General features: G+C 38.8%; 1 protein-coding gene across 1 annotated transcript in view; it reads right to left on the minus strand.

Annotated features, from left to right (window-relative positions):
• jak1 (Janus kinase 1) overlaps nucleotides 1-13,825 on the minus strand; it is a 58,463-nt gene extending 44,638 nt beyond the window's left edge. Inside the window, exons 1-3 of the mRNA XM_062028264.1 lie at nucleotides 13,552-13,825; nucleotides 2,672-2,876; nucleotides 819-942 (exon numbers count right to left, since the gene is read on the minus strand). Coding sequence (XP_061884248.1) covers nucleotides 819-942; nucleotides 2,672-2,852 — 305 coding nt within the window. The 5' untranslated portion in view covers nucleotides 2,853-2,876; nucleotides 13,552-13,825. The remainder of the gene's footprint in view (nucleotides 1-818; nucleotides 943-2,671; nucleotides 2,877-13,551) is intronic.
• Between the last annotated feature and the right edge of the window lie 5,855 nt (nucleotides 13,826-19,680).

Below are 19,680 nucleotides of genomic sequence, written 5' to 3' on the forward strand. Positions count from 1 at the left end.
TCTACAGACAAAATAAACATGTCCTGGATTAGAACAAAAAAAATATGTAACACAAAAAGGGCAGAAAACCTGTGCATCTTACTGTATGAACATGTGTACATATTATGGTCGGGTAAGTTTATATTTGTAAAAACAATAATAATAAATTAAACATCTCAAGGGGATTACATTAAATATTACACCAATTTGTTTTGATCGTAACAGTACAACACAAATCTAAGATGTTTTGTTCAGAGAGTTTAGCATATATTGACTTCATACCGGTATAATGTATAAGTTAAGTATCTTTGTATGTCTGAATAGCTTTGCTTGTTCTGCAAAACATTACATTTTTAAAATCCGGTTAATCACATTTTGATTATTCGCAATTAATCACAGTAAATTACTTGCTTGCATTAATTAAATCAATAAAAAAAAAAAAAAACAATATTTTGACACAAACACAATTTTCCTGTCAGAATGTCACCCACAAACATTTTGTATTGTTTTAGATGGATGCACATCATTTATTAGCTCAAAACATGCTAACAGTTGTATATAAAGTACCGTCGGAGTGTACTTTGAAGCAAAATTTGCCAATGACCACACCAGTCTCCTCAATCATCTTTGCACCAGTGTATGCACTGACCTGATCACTTCCAATGGGTCCCCCCCCTCAAAATCTAAATAAAATCATAGAGCCACCACCATCCTGGTAAAAATCTCCACTCTATTTGGATTGTTTTTTTAAGTCGATTTCATACGTCTGGATATATAATAGGCATGACCTCATTTCAATCATAAAGTCCAATGCATCAATAAACAGAAGGCAATCTTACCTCATACGATAATGTAACTTAAGCCTGGTCTCATCTGTGATCTTGAACTCATCGTTAGGAGGGCACCACATGCCTGTCGTCTCATTGTAGAGGGCAAATAGATTATAGCACAAAGGAGAAATTGCTGACAACAAGGAAAGAAAGAGGGGAAACAATCAAAATTAATCAGTCCAAACAGTATTTTCAGTACAGCGATATTTGGGCAATTTGTTGAATTACTGTTACTAATGGTTGGGGAAACCAATTTGTTTAAAGGGGAACTGCACTTTTGGGGAATTTAGCCTATCATTCACATTCTTTATGTGAGACAAGAATTCCCATGTCTTGTTTATTTGTTTATGCATTCTAATTTGTCATACTCGCAATACCCTAACAATATAGCTAATGAGAGTCATGTATTGCGCCCATAAAAACCTCTAAAAAAAACAAACTTTCAAAAACCGCCAACTCCATTTACATTTTGTGACCTGCATATATTTACTCATTTAGCAACATTGTTATTATAAGAGCTAATGCTAAGGAACTATTTTTTGGCAACATCTTGATCACAGAGAAGTGACTACAGCATATGCAGCTCTCATTAAGTCCGCCATAATTAGTAACAGTGGTATTTTGTTCAAGTGGCAACAGCGGAGGATGAATGTCCCATAACAAGAAGATACAGAAAGAGAAGAAGCCTATCAACTACGGTGTCGACACAGACTACAAAGGCGGACGCACGCAATTTTTCAGGATTTATGCAGATTCCAAATACAGATCAGCAGGTACCAGAAGGTAAGAAAAGTTGCTTTTGCATAATATTGCGAAACAAAACGCCAGATAATATGTCTTATCTTATACACACACCATAATAATACTTGTATGTTGAAGCACATCAAGTGATGCGACTTCATAGCTTACCAAAGTCGTACTAGAACATTTTGATAGATTTTTGAGCGCCGTGTGTAGTGTTCTATATTTTCAATGGAACATATAAAATGTTGGTGTTGCTTACTTGAGTCATATTGCCATCATAGTGCAGCCTACACTTATCTCTTATGTTTGACTGCCATCTACTCATCACACTTATCATTATACCATGTACCACATAACATAGCTTCGAGGTGGGTAAGCTCAACTAAACATATTTGATAGCTCACGAAGATCACCTCCACTTGGTCATTTAAAAAGTAGCTCGCCTGCTAAAAAAGTGTGGGCACCCCTGATGTAGACATAAGCTTTGAGTCTGTCTGCACAAAGCCAAAAATGTTTTAAGTAAATTATTGCATATTGATCCAATGTGTGGCACCTTGAGACAAGAATATGTTGATTGACAGTATAAAACTAACAAGTCTTTCTTAACTCCTTATTTTTGCAGTTTTATGCCTTTTTAATGAACAAAATATAACTCGCTATGGCTATTTTGTCTATGGATGTTCTCATTCATCCAGGTCATTGTATTTACAGGACATTCAATTGATCGCAACTGGACTGTTTGGTTTGCCTTTTGACAGACGTCCTCAGGCAGGATTATTTGCAATTCGAGGAGTAATTAGTCAGATTTTACTTTGAAGCTTTCAATTGTATAATTGACTTGTCTTACTCTTCATTAAAGAGTTGTTTTGCGCCCTCAACAGGATAGTGTCTGTCATGTGGCCTTTCATGGTGGAACAATGACATTCAGTCCAGTTGCGATCGATTGAATGCCCTGAGAATCGCAATTTTGAAAAGAAAAATCGCAATTAGATTTTTTCTCAAAACCGTTCATCCCCAAACACCTCGGACATACTAGTGTTTTTAAACGGTCATTAAGCGATGACTAAAACAGTCATAGAACATGGTCTTGTTTTGCCAGCTAAACAATAGTCACTCACAGCATTTCTTGGCAGCCTCCACACAAAGCTCCTCGGCAGTGTAGCAACCATTGAAGAACTCCAGCTGATGCACGTCTTGTAAGTAAAAGTGGATCTCCAAGCCCCTAGAGGCAGATGGAGAAGTAGGGAGTTGAGGCCTGGGTCTCCCCATTATCCCACAGAGAAGCCTTCTCAACTCCATCACCACAGAGAGAGCATACAGACGCTGCATTGGGGAATGACAAGACAAGTGAAATTACAATGGGGGATCAATACATTTTTTTAAGCTATGGCTTCGTCCACAAACCATTTCCCTTCAAATTCATACAACAGTCCTCATCAGGTTTGGTCACAGTAATTAGTGTATTTGAATTCCCCTGTCTAATAATGAAACTGGCATTGTGACATCCTACTCTGTTCAGCGGTCCATAAACGGACCTTAAAAGGCCTAGAGGGAGCACAGCCTGTAGGTTCAATGTGCACAGTTGAATAGCTTAGTTGCTCAGACAGCAATGTGTTTATATACGATTGGATGTGAAGTGAAGTGAATAATATTTATATAGCGCTTTTCTCTAGTGACTCAAAGCGCTTTACATAGTAAAATTAAGATATGTAATTTCATAATGGGGAAAGACAATGTCTTTTGTTTTCATGTTAGCATTTAAGCTAATGAGCTGGCGCCATTCAGTATATGAGTTTTTCTAAGTGCAATTATCAATCACGTTTTTTTTTTATCATTTTAATTTGAAACTGATACTAATCGTCGGGAGCTTTGCTGCAGTTCTTCCATTAATACCATTTATCATTACATCCCTAGTAATGACTAAAGATGGGTACCAAAACCCGGTTTCATAATAGCACTGGAGCCAACGTAAATGATAGCTGGTTACTAAGTAAATGCAAACTCAGCCACCTGCAGCAAGTGATTGTTAACTTCTTGGAAGTATTGCAGCGTCCTGACAGAAACACAAAGTGTCTGACATTCTTTTAAAACTGTATTGCCACCCTTAACAAGACAACAGCAGCCCTCATAATAACCGCTTTCGTCATAACGCTACCCAGTACCCACAATAACAACACAGCAGTTCCTCATTATGCACCAATGACGGTCATGGCGTGCGAGATGCATTCACAAACCCCCAGAATGACGGGCATCAAACATAAACATAAAGTACTAAGTTGCACATTCTCTATGTTGTGTATATTTTTCTTATTTTTTTAAATGTATTACTTTGTTGTCATTTAATTTATACAATTGTACAACCCTCGCGACCCCAAAAAGGGACAAGCGGTAGAAAATGAATGGATGGACGGACGGATGGATGGATGGATTTGAAGTATTTCAATTACCAGTACGAGTCTGTTCAACATGAATGTCACAAAATGAATAGTTTTTCTTTTTTGACCAAAAAAATAATAAAATGACGTATCAATTTGGTACTAGTACTAATGTAAACGATACTCATCCCCATTACCAGTGGTTCACAATTAGTTTATGTCATGACTCCACCCACCAAGGGAGATCAGTATTTTCAGGGCACCTTGGTATGATTTTGTTTCAAACAAAAAATTCCTACTATAAATATATTGACCGTCCCATCACTAGAAGCACTGACTAGTTCCTTATGTGGATCCAGTCATCATTTCCTCTTTCTTCTAACGTTTGCTAGTGTTATTTTTAAACAGTGGCATTTTGTGACTTATACATACTCAACTGAACTGAACACAATATTCTGAGGCATTGGATTTTACAACATTTGAGGTTAAATATAACCTGCACGCATGAAGACCGTCATTTTCATTTCAATTACATTTTATTAGTAAGTATTCATTCATTTCCGTCAATTTGGCCTGTTGTTTATTTTTTGCTAAGTCACAAAAACAATGCTTCGATGAGGATAAATATTTATGCAATTATTTAATAGCTAAAGGCAACAGATGATTTTGGTAATTACAATATTTGGAATGAAAGTCTGATAAAGGGAAGGCCTAGTTTGGTTTTACCTAAGGAAGTAACAATAAATGGTATTAATGATAACCACAGTTAAACTCCTGATGGTTAGTATTATTGTTTTAAATTAAAATGATCGAAACCCGTGATAGATAGCCACACTTTGATAAACTCACGGACTGACTGGCGCCAGCTTGCTATCTAACATGAAAACAAGACATATTAACATTGTTTCCCATAAACAGTAAACACATTACTGTCTGAGCAACTAGCTATTCAATTGTGCACTTTGAACCTACAAGCTGTGAATGTGTGATTGTTCTAGGAATACAAAACGGAGGTGTTTTTACGGTGCGGTTGAGGACCAGTGAGCAGAGTAGGACGCTACAAAGCCCACCAAAAATAATAAATAATAACAATAATTTAATTTTTCACACACTTAATTTAAATAAATCTTAAAACGCTGCAGTACAAAATCAACTCAATATTTAAAACAATAACATTTTAGCCATCAATATATATATATATAATACTAAGAGTAAAACACTATCAGTGAAGCATCAGAAACGCAAAATAGCGTGATTTCTAACAGTATGTCTATATATATTTGTTTTGAAAAAATAACTCAAACGATTTCAGTGTGTGTATACTTTGCGCACAGTCAACAATGCCGCAATGTATTTGCTTCTTGCATTGGACAAAGAGAGCAAGTCAAATTCCTTGTGTGTTAAACATACTTGGCCAATAAATCTGATTCTGATTCTGCTAATAATGATATCCATGAATGATCATTTTGGTCACGATAACCGTGATGTGAAATTTTCATATTGTTACATCCCCAGTTGCATCACAACTGTGACAACCTGACCATGATGATAATCACGATTATGGTTATCAATATTGAAATCACTGATCACTGATATCACTGAAACTACTGATTATGTTATGTAAAACATTTTTATCGCACTTTCTATTTCAAACAAACACTTTGTGAAGAAGGCTTTCGTTTAATTTCAAAGTCTAACTTTGAATAGAAATATCAACATAAAATAATAAACTCTTGTTGGTTGTGAAAGTTCTCAATTTGATATGCAGCAGAGGCTGCTTTTTGAATGTTAATACCAACAACAATCATCTTAATTTAAGCATGGCAGACAAAATTAGGATAAAAATGTGATTAATTTTGCAACCCTATGTATTATTTGTTTAATAAAATCTCACTTTTTATTTCACATTTAACACTGAGCTGATAATGACAACTGTGTTGTCCAGTTGTTATATTTTGTGGTCTTATATTTCTAAACCTCATTTGTAAGTATCATATAGTAGCCTTTGCATGCAGTTGCAATTCCAAGATGTTAGATGGCAGTACTGCTTAGACTACAGCAGTGGTTCTTAACCTTGTTGGAAGTACCGAACCCCACCAGTTTCATATACGCATTAACAGAACCCTTCTTTAGTGAAAAATATATTTATTTTTTTTCAAATTCAAGACAAAGTTATATGTTTTTTTTACTGGTGCACAAAATGAACCGTGCATGAACATCACCTTGTTCAAAGAACAAAACCAACACAGTGCATGAACTCACAACAAATTACACACCTGCAAATCAGATGGAACATTAGAGGGAACATTGTTTGGGGGTATCCATAATACGGCGATAGGGAGAAGTTTTTATTTACACGATGAGTCGGGTGTGTCTTGACCTCCACGGCGGAGGCTCCGCAGAACCCCTGAGGCCGACTCACCGAACCCCTTGGGTTCGATCGAACCCAGGTTAAGAACCACTGGACTACAGTGTGTTGCTGTAGTCAGGAAGTAGTCTTGGCCATTAGGTTGAATGTGCCAGACAGTCTAGTCCTTTGTTGCCCCCTACAAAGTCTTTAATCTCTAAGTGTTGTACTTATTAAACATCAGCTATTTCATTGTAACATGCAACTTAGTTGTAGTTTTCATTACCAAATATGGAGGTGTTAAAATCTGCGTATAAAATTGCTAATGCTAATTAGCATGTATATGGCATTTCCAATGTAAATTAGCATTAGAGCAGTGATTCATAAACTGTGGTAGCGGGCTCCATCTAGTGGTACGCCAAAATAATCACTTAATTAAATATTTAAACACAGTGTTTCTGTTCAAACGGTGTGTAATGTGGCCAAAAATATTAAAAACACTTACAGTAAAACCCCTACCTTGTTTTTAATGATTACTGGCCTACTACGCTACTGTATTTTCATGTTAGTCATTATGGTGGTACTTGGAGAGCTAAGTGTTTTCTGAGGTGGTACTTGGTGAAAATAATTTGAGAACTATTGAACTACAGAATTTAGAAAGTGGAGCCTTACTGTACATTTGTGCTCTTTTTATCATGAATGCTGGCTTTTTTTTTGGCATGGCAAATAGCAACAATACCAAGAGGCAAAACGGCCGAGTCCACTCCGGTTATTTGCTTAAGCTAATCTGCAACCGGACGTGACATCACTTGCAACAAAGGTATCAAAATATGGCACAGTTTGATTTTGCGTGAACCAGTACCCGGTAGTACCGATGGAATTCTGTCGGTACCTATAAATGTACCAAATTCAATGTCCGTCCCTAGCCTTTCGACAACCCCAATTCACAATCTTCATTGAAATGCATATGGACCATTACTGATGCATTCCACTACCGAAAGTGGAGAATTACAACATTTGTTGACAATATTGATTCTCTCAGCACATTTTCCTGCAGGTTCAATATGGTTGGTTGGTAGCCAGTAATCATCAATCCCAAAATGCAAGGCTATCACAGTTTTAATGTGTTGACTGCAAAGTAATTATGCAATTTCAAAATAATGTATTTTCTTTTATAATATTATAATTGGTTATGATTAACATACTGTGATTTGAACAATAAAAACATTATAATAAATGTAATCCACTAATACATTAAAACAAAAAACATCACATTATACATCAACATGCCTAACAATTTTTGTGGTGGTGTTACAGGAAAATTATTTTACTTGCAATGAGGGGTGCACCGATTTGTCGACAATGTCGACAATAAAATTTGTCGCCGACGAATGTATTCAGCAACAATAGTTGGTGATGTCATCACTTGTGTTTTTCTGGGCGAAAGCCACAGTGTGGCCACTCGCAACAACATTGCAGGTGAAAACATGTCAAGTGTGGGAACATTTCACCCGATTCTTGTTAAAGACATGAATACCTTGCTTATTTTGCAAAGTGGACCTTGTTTTTTATGCCAGTACATCAGTGATACGGTCACATTCAAAGAGGAGGAATGACGTCGGACATCTGGAGGATGCAATCTCAACTCTCTAAGATAGTTAGCTTGTTAACTAGCTAACAAGTATTATACAAGTTTTGTGAAAAATAACTATCATTTGAGCCAAAGTCCGCCAACTAAAGTTTGCCTAAAGCAAATTAAGTAATTTTTTTATTTGTCAGGAATTTCAGGTGTCAAGCAGCATCAGTTTGCAGTGCAAAGAAGAAAGGCACAATAACAAACATCAATCAAACACACACGCCTACACTTACACACATTAGGCACACATTAAAGAAAACATATACACTATTAAAAATGTCAGAATTAATTGAGTCAGATTGCTAAAAATGTTAGGACTTAACCAATAATCATTAATATACCTGTGTGTAGCTTTTTAAAAACATCATCACAAAATATTTGCTTATTTTTAAGAAAGTTAGATAGCTTTAGTGTTTCTTGTTTGTATTAATTGCTGCATTTTTACTGTCCTTTGTTTTCATTAAAAAAATATACTTTTATTTTTGTCAACACTGGGCCTGCCCTTGCTTTTAAATGAACAAAAGTTTTTATAGTTATTTTGATTTCTGTAACAGCCTAATGAGCAGTACAGTTACAGTATAAATTAGGGCAGGGCGATATATATCGAATATACTCGATATATCGCGGGTTTGTCTCTGTGCGATATAGAAAATGACTATATCGTGATATTCGAGTATACGTTCTCAAGCAGTTGCTTTTAGCTGCGGGCATTAAGACCGCAGGCTCTTCTAACGTGTCTCTCCTTCGCACAGAGACTTAAAACAAGCGCACCTTCTTACATACGTCACATACTTGTCATACGCCTTCACGGAGCAGAGAGGTAGCAGAATGGGTAACATTAGCTGTGATGCTAGCGGAGCGGTGCGAGTGGTATTACGAGAAAGAAGGTGCGAATCTGGTAACAAATGGAGGAAGAATTCATTCCCATGAAAAACAACAGGGAGTCCATCGTCGGGCGGTGGTTTAGCTGCAAGCGGGAATATGTTGAACAGACAACAGACAACCGTAATATGTCAAGTAAAAGCGTTGCTACAAAAAGTAGCATTATTGCTCATTCGTAGCATCATTTGAAAAGTCAAACGCTAGAAAATGAGGAGTGCTTGAAACTCCGCATGTCAACATCTCCGGCAGGTGCCACACCAACAAAATGCCAAAGCAACCTGCACATCAAAACCATTTCCACATCAACACCGTATGAAAAAACTAGTCAACAACAGAAGGAGATAACATCCGCAGGAACCTACCACATAGCGAAGGACATACACTATTTGATTTCCTATTATGCAGCTCATTTTTAATTGACAGTTATTGAAATATCTTGTGTGACATCATGCACAAAATTTCACTTTATTATTTTTAAACTATTGTAGTGGCGTTCTCTACAAAAAGTACACTTTAATTTAGTGTTGTTTTGAAATGTCATCTTTGTGACATCATGCACAAAAGTGCACTAATAGCTTGTTTTTTTAAATGTCAGACAATCTTGCACTTTCTGTTTTGGAAATGACATGAATGTTTGTGCCACTGCTTAATAACTGTTTAATAAATACAGTTTTGTTAAATTGACTTAGTTGTGATTTCCTTCTCAGCATGAAAGTTTAAAATGAGCATATATTAATGCAGTATGAACAAGAATGTTTTAATGTAGACACATTGAATCCTCATACTGCTGTGATTATATGCATCAAGTGTTCCTTCAAGGCTAAGGCAAAATATCGAGATATATATTGTGTATCGTAACATGGCCTAAAAATATCGAGATATTAATAAAAGGCCATATCGCCCAGCCCTAGTATAAATACATATTTCTGAATAAATTAGTCATTTTTGTTAGTCCTTGCCAAAAATATATTCAACTGAATTTTAAAGCCGATGGCTAAATTAGAGCCATTGAATAGGTTTATACTTCATAATCTGATTAGTCTTTCATTAAAATAATCGCTGACTATTCAACTATCAAAATAGTGGTTAGTTAAATGCCAAACTAGAAAAGTATGCTGAATTCACTAAACGTGTTACAAAAAAGGTCAATAGAATAATACATAATGTCGGTTATGGAGACATTCAAACCCCTTGTTCATCGATTGAACCAAAAATATGGAAATTCAATGATTTTGCACATTTGCATATGCACAAAGCAAATTAGAACCTGCAACTCAAATGTACAACAATTCTTCTCAACAAAAGAGAAGAAATGTAACCCCAGGGGAAAATCTAATTTAAAGCATTTGTATGCAAGTACCACACACTCTTAAAACCTTTAGCATATTTGTATGTGAAAAACTAAATTATGCATCTGGGGATAAGTTGATTGGCAACACTAAATTGGCCCTAGTGTGTGGATGTGAGTGTGAATGTTGTCTGTCTATCTGTGTTGGCCCTGCGATGAGGTGGCGACTTGTCCAGGGTGTACCCCGCCTTCCGCCCGATTGTAGTTGAGATAGGCTCCAGCACCCCCCGCGACCCCAAAAGGGAATAAGCGGTAGAAAATGGATGGATGGATGCAATGGATTAAGCAAAGAAGTCAAACAATGTACGAATATAATCCAGTTAAAAAACTGTTCAAAGAACAGTCCTGGTAAACATCTTGAACCTCATTGAAAAAATAGTATTGATCTCATTATGTGAATCACAACTTAACTACTTACTACTGAGAATTTTGGTTATTTATTTATACAACTATTTATTTTGTTTGAGCACAGGAAGTGAACATGTGTAGGAAATTGCTATGAAAAAGATAAAGGGTTAGGGTTAAATAAAATCAGATTCTTCCAGAAATGCCCTCCATCCCCAAACAAGCAATCCTGGCGGATAGCAATTTACAAACCCACATAAATAACATCGATAACCCATGGGTGAAATGGACCCTTAAAGTGTGGAAAATGATCATAAAGGAATACAAACTCAAGAGTGATATTGCAGTTCTTAAATGGTGTGCCTATGATACAGAGTTTACACCTAACAAATTAGACTCAAGATTTAAGGACTGGATATCTAAGGCAGTGTTTTTCAACCTTTTTTGATCAAAGGCACATTTTTTTGCATTGAAAAAATCCGGAGGCACACCACCAGCAGTAATCATTAAAAACGAAACTCAGTTGACAGTAAAAAGTTGTTGTTGCAATTGTTGGATATAACTTTAAACCATAACCAAGCATGCATCACTATAGGTCTTGTCTCAAAGTAGGTGTACTGTCACGACCTGTCACAATCTCAATTCTGTACACTGCTGCTGGAATTTTAATTTTCCTGAGGGAACTCTCCTGAAGGAATCAATAAAGTACTATCTATCTATCACGTCGTGACTTATTTGGAGTTGTTTGCTGTTTTCCTGTGTGTAGTGTTTTAGTTCTTGTTTCGCGCTCCTATTTTGGTGGCTTTTTCTCTTTTTTTTGGTATTTCCCTGTAGCAGTTTCATGTCTTCCTTTGAGCGACATTTCCCGCATCTACTTTGTTTTAGCAATCAAGAATATTTAAAGTTGTTGCTATCCTTCTTTGTGTGGACATTTTGATTGTCAAGTCATGTTCGGATGTACTTTGTGGACGCCATCTCTGCTCCACAGTAAAAGTCTTTGCTGTCGTCCAGCATTCTGTTTTTGTTTACTTTGTAGCCAGTTCAGTTTTAGTTTCGTTCTACATAGCCTTCCCTAAGCTTCAATGCCTTTTCTTAGTGGCACTCACCTTTTGTTTATTTTTGGTTTAAGCATTAAACACAATTTTACCTGCATAATGCCTCCGCTATTTCCGACATCTACTGCATACTTGCCAACCTTGAGACCTCCGAATTCGGGAGATGGGGGGGCGAATTTGGGGGGAGGGCGGGGTTTGGTGGTAGCGGGGGTGCATATTGTAGCGTCCCGGAAGAGTTAGTCCTGCAAGGGGTTCTGGGTATTTGTTCTGTTGTGTTTATGTTGTGTTACGGTGCGGATGTTCTCCCGAAATGTGTTTGTCATTTGTGTTTGGTGCGAGTTCACAGTGTGGCGCATATTTGTAACAGTGTTAAAGTTGTTTATACCCTAACCCTCAGTGTGACCTGTATGGCTGTTGATCAAGTATGCATTGCATTCACTTGTGTGTGTGTAAAAGCCACATATATTATGTGACTGGGCCGGCACGCTGTTTGTATGGAGGAAAAGCGGACGTGACGACAGGTTGTAGAGGACGCCAAAGGCAGTGCCTTTAAGGCACGCCCCCTATATTGTTGTCCGGGTGGAAATCGGGAGAAATTCGGGAGAATGGTTGCCCCGGGAGATTTTCGGGAGGGGCACTGATATTCGGTAGTCTCCCGGGAAAATCGGGAGGGTTGGCAAGTATGACCTACTGATATGGAAGAGTATTACACATTTACTTTGCCGAGCTCTTGATAACACCGACACTCAACAACAACACATCATTTGCAGACTACAATTACTGGTTTGCAAAAAATATTTTTAACCCAAATAGGTTAAATTAGACAATCTCCCACGGCACACCAGTGCTTAGTTTTGAAACTATTAAAAGGACATATATTTTAGAAAACCAAGACTTCTATCGATATCTGCAGTTGCGGCATTTTGTTAATATGAAGGTGAAAAGTGTCACAAAGACGAGTATATGTTTGATTAAACTGTTTACAAAAGCCTACAATTCAGAAATTATTGATAGAACTGTTTCATGCTTTTATAAGGGTCTGTTGAATATGAAATCATATTCAACCTTATATATTAAAACAAAATGGGAGAAGGAAGGAGGGATAACTATATCTGAGGAAGAATGGACAATAATATGGAATTATCAATGGACATGTACCAGCTCACCCAAGTGGAGGGAGTTTGGCTGGAAAAGTTTGATCAGATTTTTTATTACACCTTCTCAGAAGTCTCACTAGATAACAACTCCCCTGCCTGCTGGAGAAATTGTGGGAATTCAAATGCAAATCACTACCATGTTGGTATGGTTGGGATATAAACAAAAAAAAATATTTTGACATTTAGGGCAGACAACAGATACATGATGTATGCGAATATGATGTAATGGATAGGAATGTCTGATGCTGGATGTCAATGAAAAATAAATTAAAATAAAAAAAGATCTGCTTCTTCCGACTCCTTTTTATACATGCTGTAATGAAAAACTGAAAATATGTGAGGGGCCATATTGTAATGGCATGCCTGTTCAAAATAAATTAAAACCATAGCAATAGATGTTAATGTAATTAGACTGTATATCTGAGCTTTAAACGTAGGTTCTAATTAATTATGATCGATAAAGCTATGGTGGCTTTTGCAGTGCTCGGAATGCACATTGGCTGAAACATATTTAAAGCTTTGGATACAAAAGTTAAACTATGGTAATGGCGGCATTAATAAACAGGATCTCATGATATTATGTTACAGTTTGTCGCGAATATGAATATTGTTTACGTCTACACTCTACAACAAGGCCTCGTCTTCCTGTCTATTGGTGGTGAACATGATATGAACACATATGAGCCGCTAGCATTTCAACTCCCCTAGTTAGCCAATTCTGTTAGACTGTTTGTCAGAGAGCAAAGCTAACACTTTACACTAAACAACAAATGACAACATACGTGTACATAAGATGCCAGAAAGAGACATAGAATATATATTTTTTCGAATAAACGTCGCGTGTTGTACTCACCTAGCAAGCTTAGCCAGACAGCTGGCAGGTTACTTCCGTTTCGTTTAGTACATTTGACGCTCCGTCTAAAGTTTAAGCTCCTCTCTCACAAGGTTGTTTTTTGAAATAGCTCATCGGAAATTTGAAGGAAAACTGCGTAGTAGAACAACCTAGTATTGTCAAGGTTGGGTTTCTTTATGGGATTATTTGAGAAGTTTCGAAGATACGGACACTAGACTCTTGCTAAGACTTCCTGACAAGTAGCATCCCCTTCTCGAAAACTACGTAGCGGGTGGCTGAACATCACGAGTTCTGATTGGCTCATTGAAATGTCCATCATAATGACGACACCGCCCCCTTGTTCTGCTGTAAAACAAGGCCTGGCTGGACGGGTAGTCTATTGCATTGTTTTCCAACCTTTTCTGAGCCAAGGTACATTCGTTGAAAAAATTCTGAGGCACACCACCAGCAGAAAACATTAAAAAAATGACACTCAGTAGCTGATATTGTCAATAAAAAGTCGTTCTCACTATTGTTGGATATGAATTCAAACCAGGCAGCACGGTGGTACAGGGGTTAGTGTGTCTGCCTCACAATACAAAGGTCCTGGGTTCGATCCGGGGCTCGGGATCTTTCTGTGTGGAGTTTGCATGTTCTCCCCTTGACTGCGTGGGTTCCCTCCGGGTACTCCGGCTTCCTCCCACCTCCAAAGACATGCACCTGAGGATAGGTTGATTGACAACACTAAATTGGCCCTAGTGTGTGATTGTGAGTGTGAATGTTGTCTGTGTTGGCCCTGTGATGAGGTGGTGACTTGTCCAGGGTGTATCCCGCCTTCCGCCCGAATGCAGCTGAGATAGGCTCCAGCACCCCCCGCAACCCAGAATGGGACAAGCGGTAGAAAATGGATGGATGGATGGAATTCAAACCATAACCAAGCATGCATCACTATAGCTCTTGTCTCAAAGTAGGTGTACTGTCACGACCTGTCACATCATGCCATGACTTATTTGGAGTTTTTTTGTGTTTTCCTGTGTGTAGTGTTTTAGTTCTTGTCTTGCACTCCTATTTTGATGGCTTTTCCTCTTTTGTTGGTATTTTCCTGTAGCAGTTTCATGTTTTCTTTGAACGCTATTCCCTGCATCTGCTTTGTTTTCGCAATCAAGTCTATATAAGTTGTGCAGACGCTATCCTTCTTTGTGTGGACATTGTTGATTGTCTGTCATGTACGGATGTACTTTGTGGACACCGTCTGCTCCACACGCTGTAAGTCTTTGCTGTCGTCCAGCATTCTATTTTTGTTTACTTTGCAGCCAGTTCTAAGCTTCTGTCACGTTTCAGTGCACAGTGTCCACACGTATCGGAGAATAAAGTAATACTCTTAATCTTTAGCCTAATGGCATATTTATTACAAGTAGCGGCTGAAAATGGCGCGTCGCACAATGAGAGCGTAATGACGTCACATCCTATGTACGTACCGTAAACATATAGAACATACAGCACAACACAATAGGTACCGTAATGCAATGAGTAAGGGCGCAATCAAAACACAACATTTAACACCCCCCCTCGCCATTAACTCAATTGGTTACCTTGAGAAAGAAATTACAATGCAAGAAAAGAAAATAGGGATCACATGTTGTCCCTCCCCAAATAAACAGAAAAACACACTGCACTTCTAAGTGCCAAACATGTCCTGTTTGAACCTTTTTAGCTTCATCTTGGTGGCTGGCTTTGTCAGAACATCGGCAATCATATTTTCAGTAGGACAGTACTCCAAAATCACTCTGCCACTTTTTATAGTTTCCCTTATGAAATGGTATTTGATATCTATGTGTTTACACCGTTGCCTGTTCACTGGGTTTTTGGCTAGTGCAATAGTGCCTTGATTATTTTCAAATACCTTTGTTTGTGCATAGGGGTATTTGTCAATGCCTCTCAGTAGCTGTCCTAGGTAGATACATTCTTGAATGGCTGATGCCAAAGACATGTACTCTGCCTCACATGTAGATAAAGCAACAGTAGCTTGTTTTCTTGTTTTCCATGAGATTAGAGAGCTACCTTCGCTTAGACTAGCATAATAACCTGATGTGCTTCTCCTGTCAGACACATCTGACGCCCAGTCAGTGTCACTGTACACTCTCAATCCCAGTTTTTCAGTTTTATTTCCTTTGAAACATAACTTGTTTTCTGCTGTACCTTTGAGGTATCTAAACACATGTTTTACTGTATTCCAGTGTTCAACTGTTGGCTCAGCAAAGTGTTGGGATAACTTACTGACCACAAAACTTATGTCTGGACGTGTGCATGTGGACAAGTAAATTAGGCTTCCAACAGCCTCCCTGAACCTTCTTTGATCTGTCATTTTGTCTGCATCACCTGTGTACCCTAGTTTTGGTTCACATGGAGTCTCTCTGGACTTGCAATTTTGCATTTCAAATCTCTCTAAGATTTTGTGAACATATCTCTCTTGAGACATTGTGACTTTACCATTTGTTTGGTCAAAATCTATTCCCAGAAAATGTTTCAATTTTCCTAGATCCTTCATTTTGAATCTTTCAGTGAGCATCATTTTCACACTGTTGAGTACACCATTGTTTTTAGATGCTATGATGAGATCGTCTACCCATACAAGTAAAATCACTTTCTCATAATGCTTCTCTCGTGAGTACACACAATGATCAGCAGAATTTTGTACAAAACCATTCTCAGTTAGACATCTGTGCAACATTGCATTCCAATTTCTACCGGACTGTTTCAAACCGTAGAGAGACTTGTGCAATTTACACACTAGCTTTTCACCTGTGACTGATTCTTTCTCATAGCCTTCTGGCTGTTCGATATAAATTTCACAATCGATCGGGGCGTGAAGATAAGCAGTCTTTACATCAAGCTGGTGCAGCACTAGCTCCTCTTGTGCCGCCTTTTGCATGATCACCCTCACACTTGTCATGTCTGCTGTGGGTGAAAATGTCTCTTCGTAGTCAGTTCCCTTTTTCTGACTGTAGCCTTTCGCTACGAACCTCGCTTTGTATTTATCCGTTCCGTCAATGTCACCCTTGAGGGCATAGACCCATTTTCCCCCCACTGCCTGTTTGCCCGGTGGCAAATGGGTGAGGCTAAAGGTGTCGTTTTCCTCCAGTGACTTCACCTCATCATCCATAGCATTTTTCCACTGCCTTGATTTGTTTGACATTATCGCTTCCTTGTAGGTTTGAGGAATGTCACATACTGCTCTGTAGCAAGAGTCCACGCATGTTACAAATTTGTCCATTGTATCCTCAGTCTCAAACTCCTGTAAGTGAACCGGCCTCCTCCTGGTTCGCGATGGGTTCCTTCTGTTTACAGTGTCAGTGACTCTACCCGTCTGTGTGCGTTCAGTCTGTTCAGGTAAAGTCTCAGAAACACCCTGTAAACCTTGATCTGGTACATTTTCAACCTTGTCATCATCAACACAAATTTCTCTTTCATTAACCCTGGGTTGTACATCACCATACCCCATGTATGACTCACATGTTTGTGTTTCTTTTTCTGTTGCAGTTTTGGTTGTGAATTTTACCAATCTATGTTTCTGAACTTTCTCTTGTTCTAGGTAGTACACTAGGTAGGCTGGGCTGTTTTTATCGTAACCCACAAAAACACCCTGCTCACACCTAGAGTCTAGCTTGCCCTTGGCTTGTTGCTGGTAAGCATAGCACACTGATCCAAATTTTTGCATTTTGGAAATGTTTGGTTCTTTCCCTGCGAACAACTCGTTGGTGTTTTCTGTGTACGCCTAGAGTAGCATCTGTTCCGTACATAGGCCGCCGTCTGTACAGCGTAGTTCCACAGCTTATTTGGTAAGTTACTTTCTAGCAGTAAGCATCTGCCCATCTTATAAAGGGTTCGCCACCCTCTCTCGGCCGTGCCATTTTGGTGTGGTGAATAGGGTGCAGACGTTTCATGTCTAATCCTATTCCTTATTAACAGTGCCTGGAACTCTTTGCTTGTATACTCAGAACCATTATCTGATCTGATGCACCGAACCTCACCGTATGGTACTACGTCAGCTAAGAACCGTTCTGTTGCGAGCACTGCATCACTCTTAGACCTTAGAAAGTACACCATCATGGTACCAGAATAGTAATCAGTAAATATTTGTGCATATTTGTGACCATCGATGCTAGGCGTTTGCATGGGACCGGCTAGGTCAGTATGGACTAGCTCCAAGGGTTTCTTAGCCCTCCTGTCAGGCTCCTTGTTTCTCGTCTGGGTAAATTTTCCTTTTGTGCACACTTCACATAGTTGTGCTGGTTTAGCCGCACTCCCTTTTATCTCCATGCCTCTCACTACACCTTGTATTTTCTGCACATCTTCATAATTACAATGGCCCAAAATGTCATGCCATGTTTGTACATCATGACACACTTTACATAGATCAATATCAGTTTGAACAGTAGGCAAGTAATACAGATTACCACTTTCGTGTATGTCAAACATGCTACCGTCCCTTGTGACCATGCGATTGTCCCCTTTCTCGAAGGTGATCGTCGCTCCTCCATTTGTGGCACGCGCCACGGAAAATATGTCATGTGGATATGTGGGTATGTACAGAGCATCCCTCAGTTATGCTCTGTGCTGTCGTCCAGCGCTGTCCTGCATACAGATGGTCGCTGTTCCTCTTCTCTGTGCTATTTCACTGCATTTGGTTCCGTCTGCTAGCTCCACTGAATGAGAGTCAGGTTGAAACGTGTCATCGAAGCTTTTAAACTTTTCTATGTCATTCACAATATGTGATGTTGCTCCTCCGTCGACCATAATGCCTTTCATCTTCACGTTGCCTGGTGGTCTCTCAATCCTTGCGTCGTTTGCCTTGAAGAAATGGTCCTCTCGGTCGCTGTCTCGTTCCTCCACGACCTTTCTCGCGCCATCTCGTTCCCCCTTTTTCTTGCACAGCGACTCTTCGTGTGTATTACTTTTGCAGTATCCACATCAAACTTTTCTGGAACACTTTCTTGCTTTGTGCCCCTTTATTCCACATCTGTAGCACGTCACGTTGGCATCTTCATCTTTTCTATTGCCAGCTTGTGCCCTTGGTGGACCTCTGCCCTGTTCTACATGGGTCTTCATCACATTGTCTGTAGATTCTGTCTTCTTCATTTTCTCGCTCTCTTCATAAACTCTTAGTCTCCTTTTAAAGTCTGCAAATGTAACTGTATCTTCATTTTGTGTTACATGGACTGCTAGGGGCTTGAAGGATTCTGGTAGCCCATTTATCACCATGGCTACATTTAGTCCGTCACTCATGGTTTCACCAGCGTCTTTTAGGGCCATGATAATGTTCTCTGCTCTTATAATGTAGTCTGTAACATTCTCACCTTCTCCCATTGTGTAGCTTGGTGAGTGATGTGTACAGATTGATGATCCTCGGCTTACTTTTTCCAGAGTAGTGTTCTCTCAGTATTTTCAGGGCTGTCTGCCATCATCTGCAGCCTCGTGTCTTATTAAGGATAAGCTTTTGTCATCAATGAGTCTGATCAGTTCAGCATAACAGTCAGTATTCTTCCTCCTATGTTCAGCTTGTGCTTCTTCATTGCCAGATGGCGCATTCAGGATCGCCTCTTTTAATTTTAGAATGTGTAGATGACCTAAAAATCTTGTTTCCCACAGGTCATATTTTTCATCTGATCCATCAAAAAGAAGTTGCGGGGCTGGTGTCGCCATTCTGTTAGCCATCTCGCGTATTGCGTCGCGAAAAAACTTCTTCCGAGCTTTACTCACTTTATCTCTAAGTTGTCCACAGAAGCTCCGTGTAAATCCGTCACGTTAAACTTCCTCCAACTCTGCCTGGGCCCATAACCTGTCACGTTTCAGTGCACAGTGTCCACACGTATCGGAGAATAAAGTAATACTCTTAATCTTTAGCCTAATGGCATATTTATTACAAGTAGCGGCTGAAAATGGCGCGTCTCACAATGAGAGCGTAATGACGTCACATCCTGTGTACGTACCGTAAACATATAGAACATACAGCACAACACAATAGGTACCGTAATGCAATGAGTAAGGGCGCAATCAAAACACAACATTTAACATCAATGCCTTTTCTTAGCGGCACTTAGCGGCACTCGCCTTCTGTTTATTTTTGGTTTAAGTATTAGATACCTTTTT

This window comes from Entelurus aequoreus, linkage group LG19, assembly GCF_033978785.1.
Source record: "Entelurus aequoreus isolate RoL-2023_Sb linkage group LG19, RoL_Eaeq_v1.1, whole genome shotgun sequence".
NCBI lineage: Eukaryota > Metazoa > Chordata > Actinopteri > Syngnathiformes > Syngnathidae > Entelurus > Entelurus aequoreus.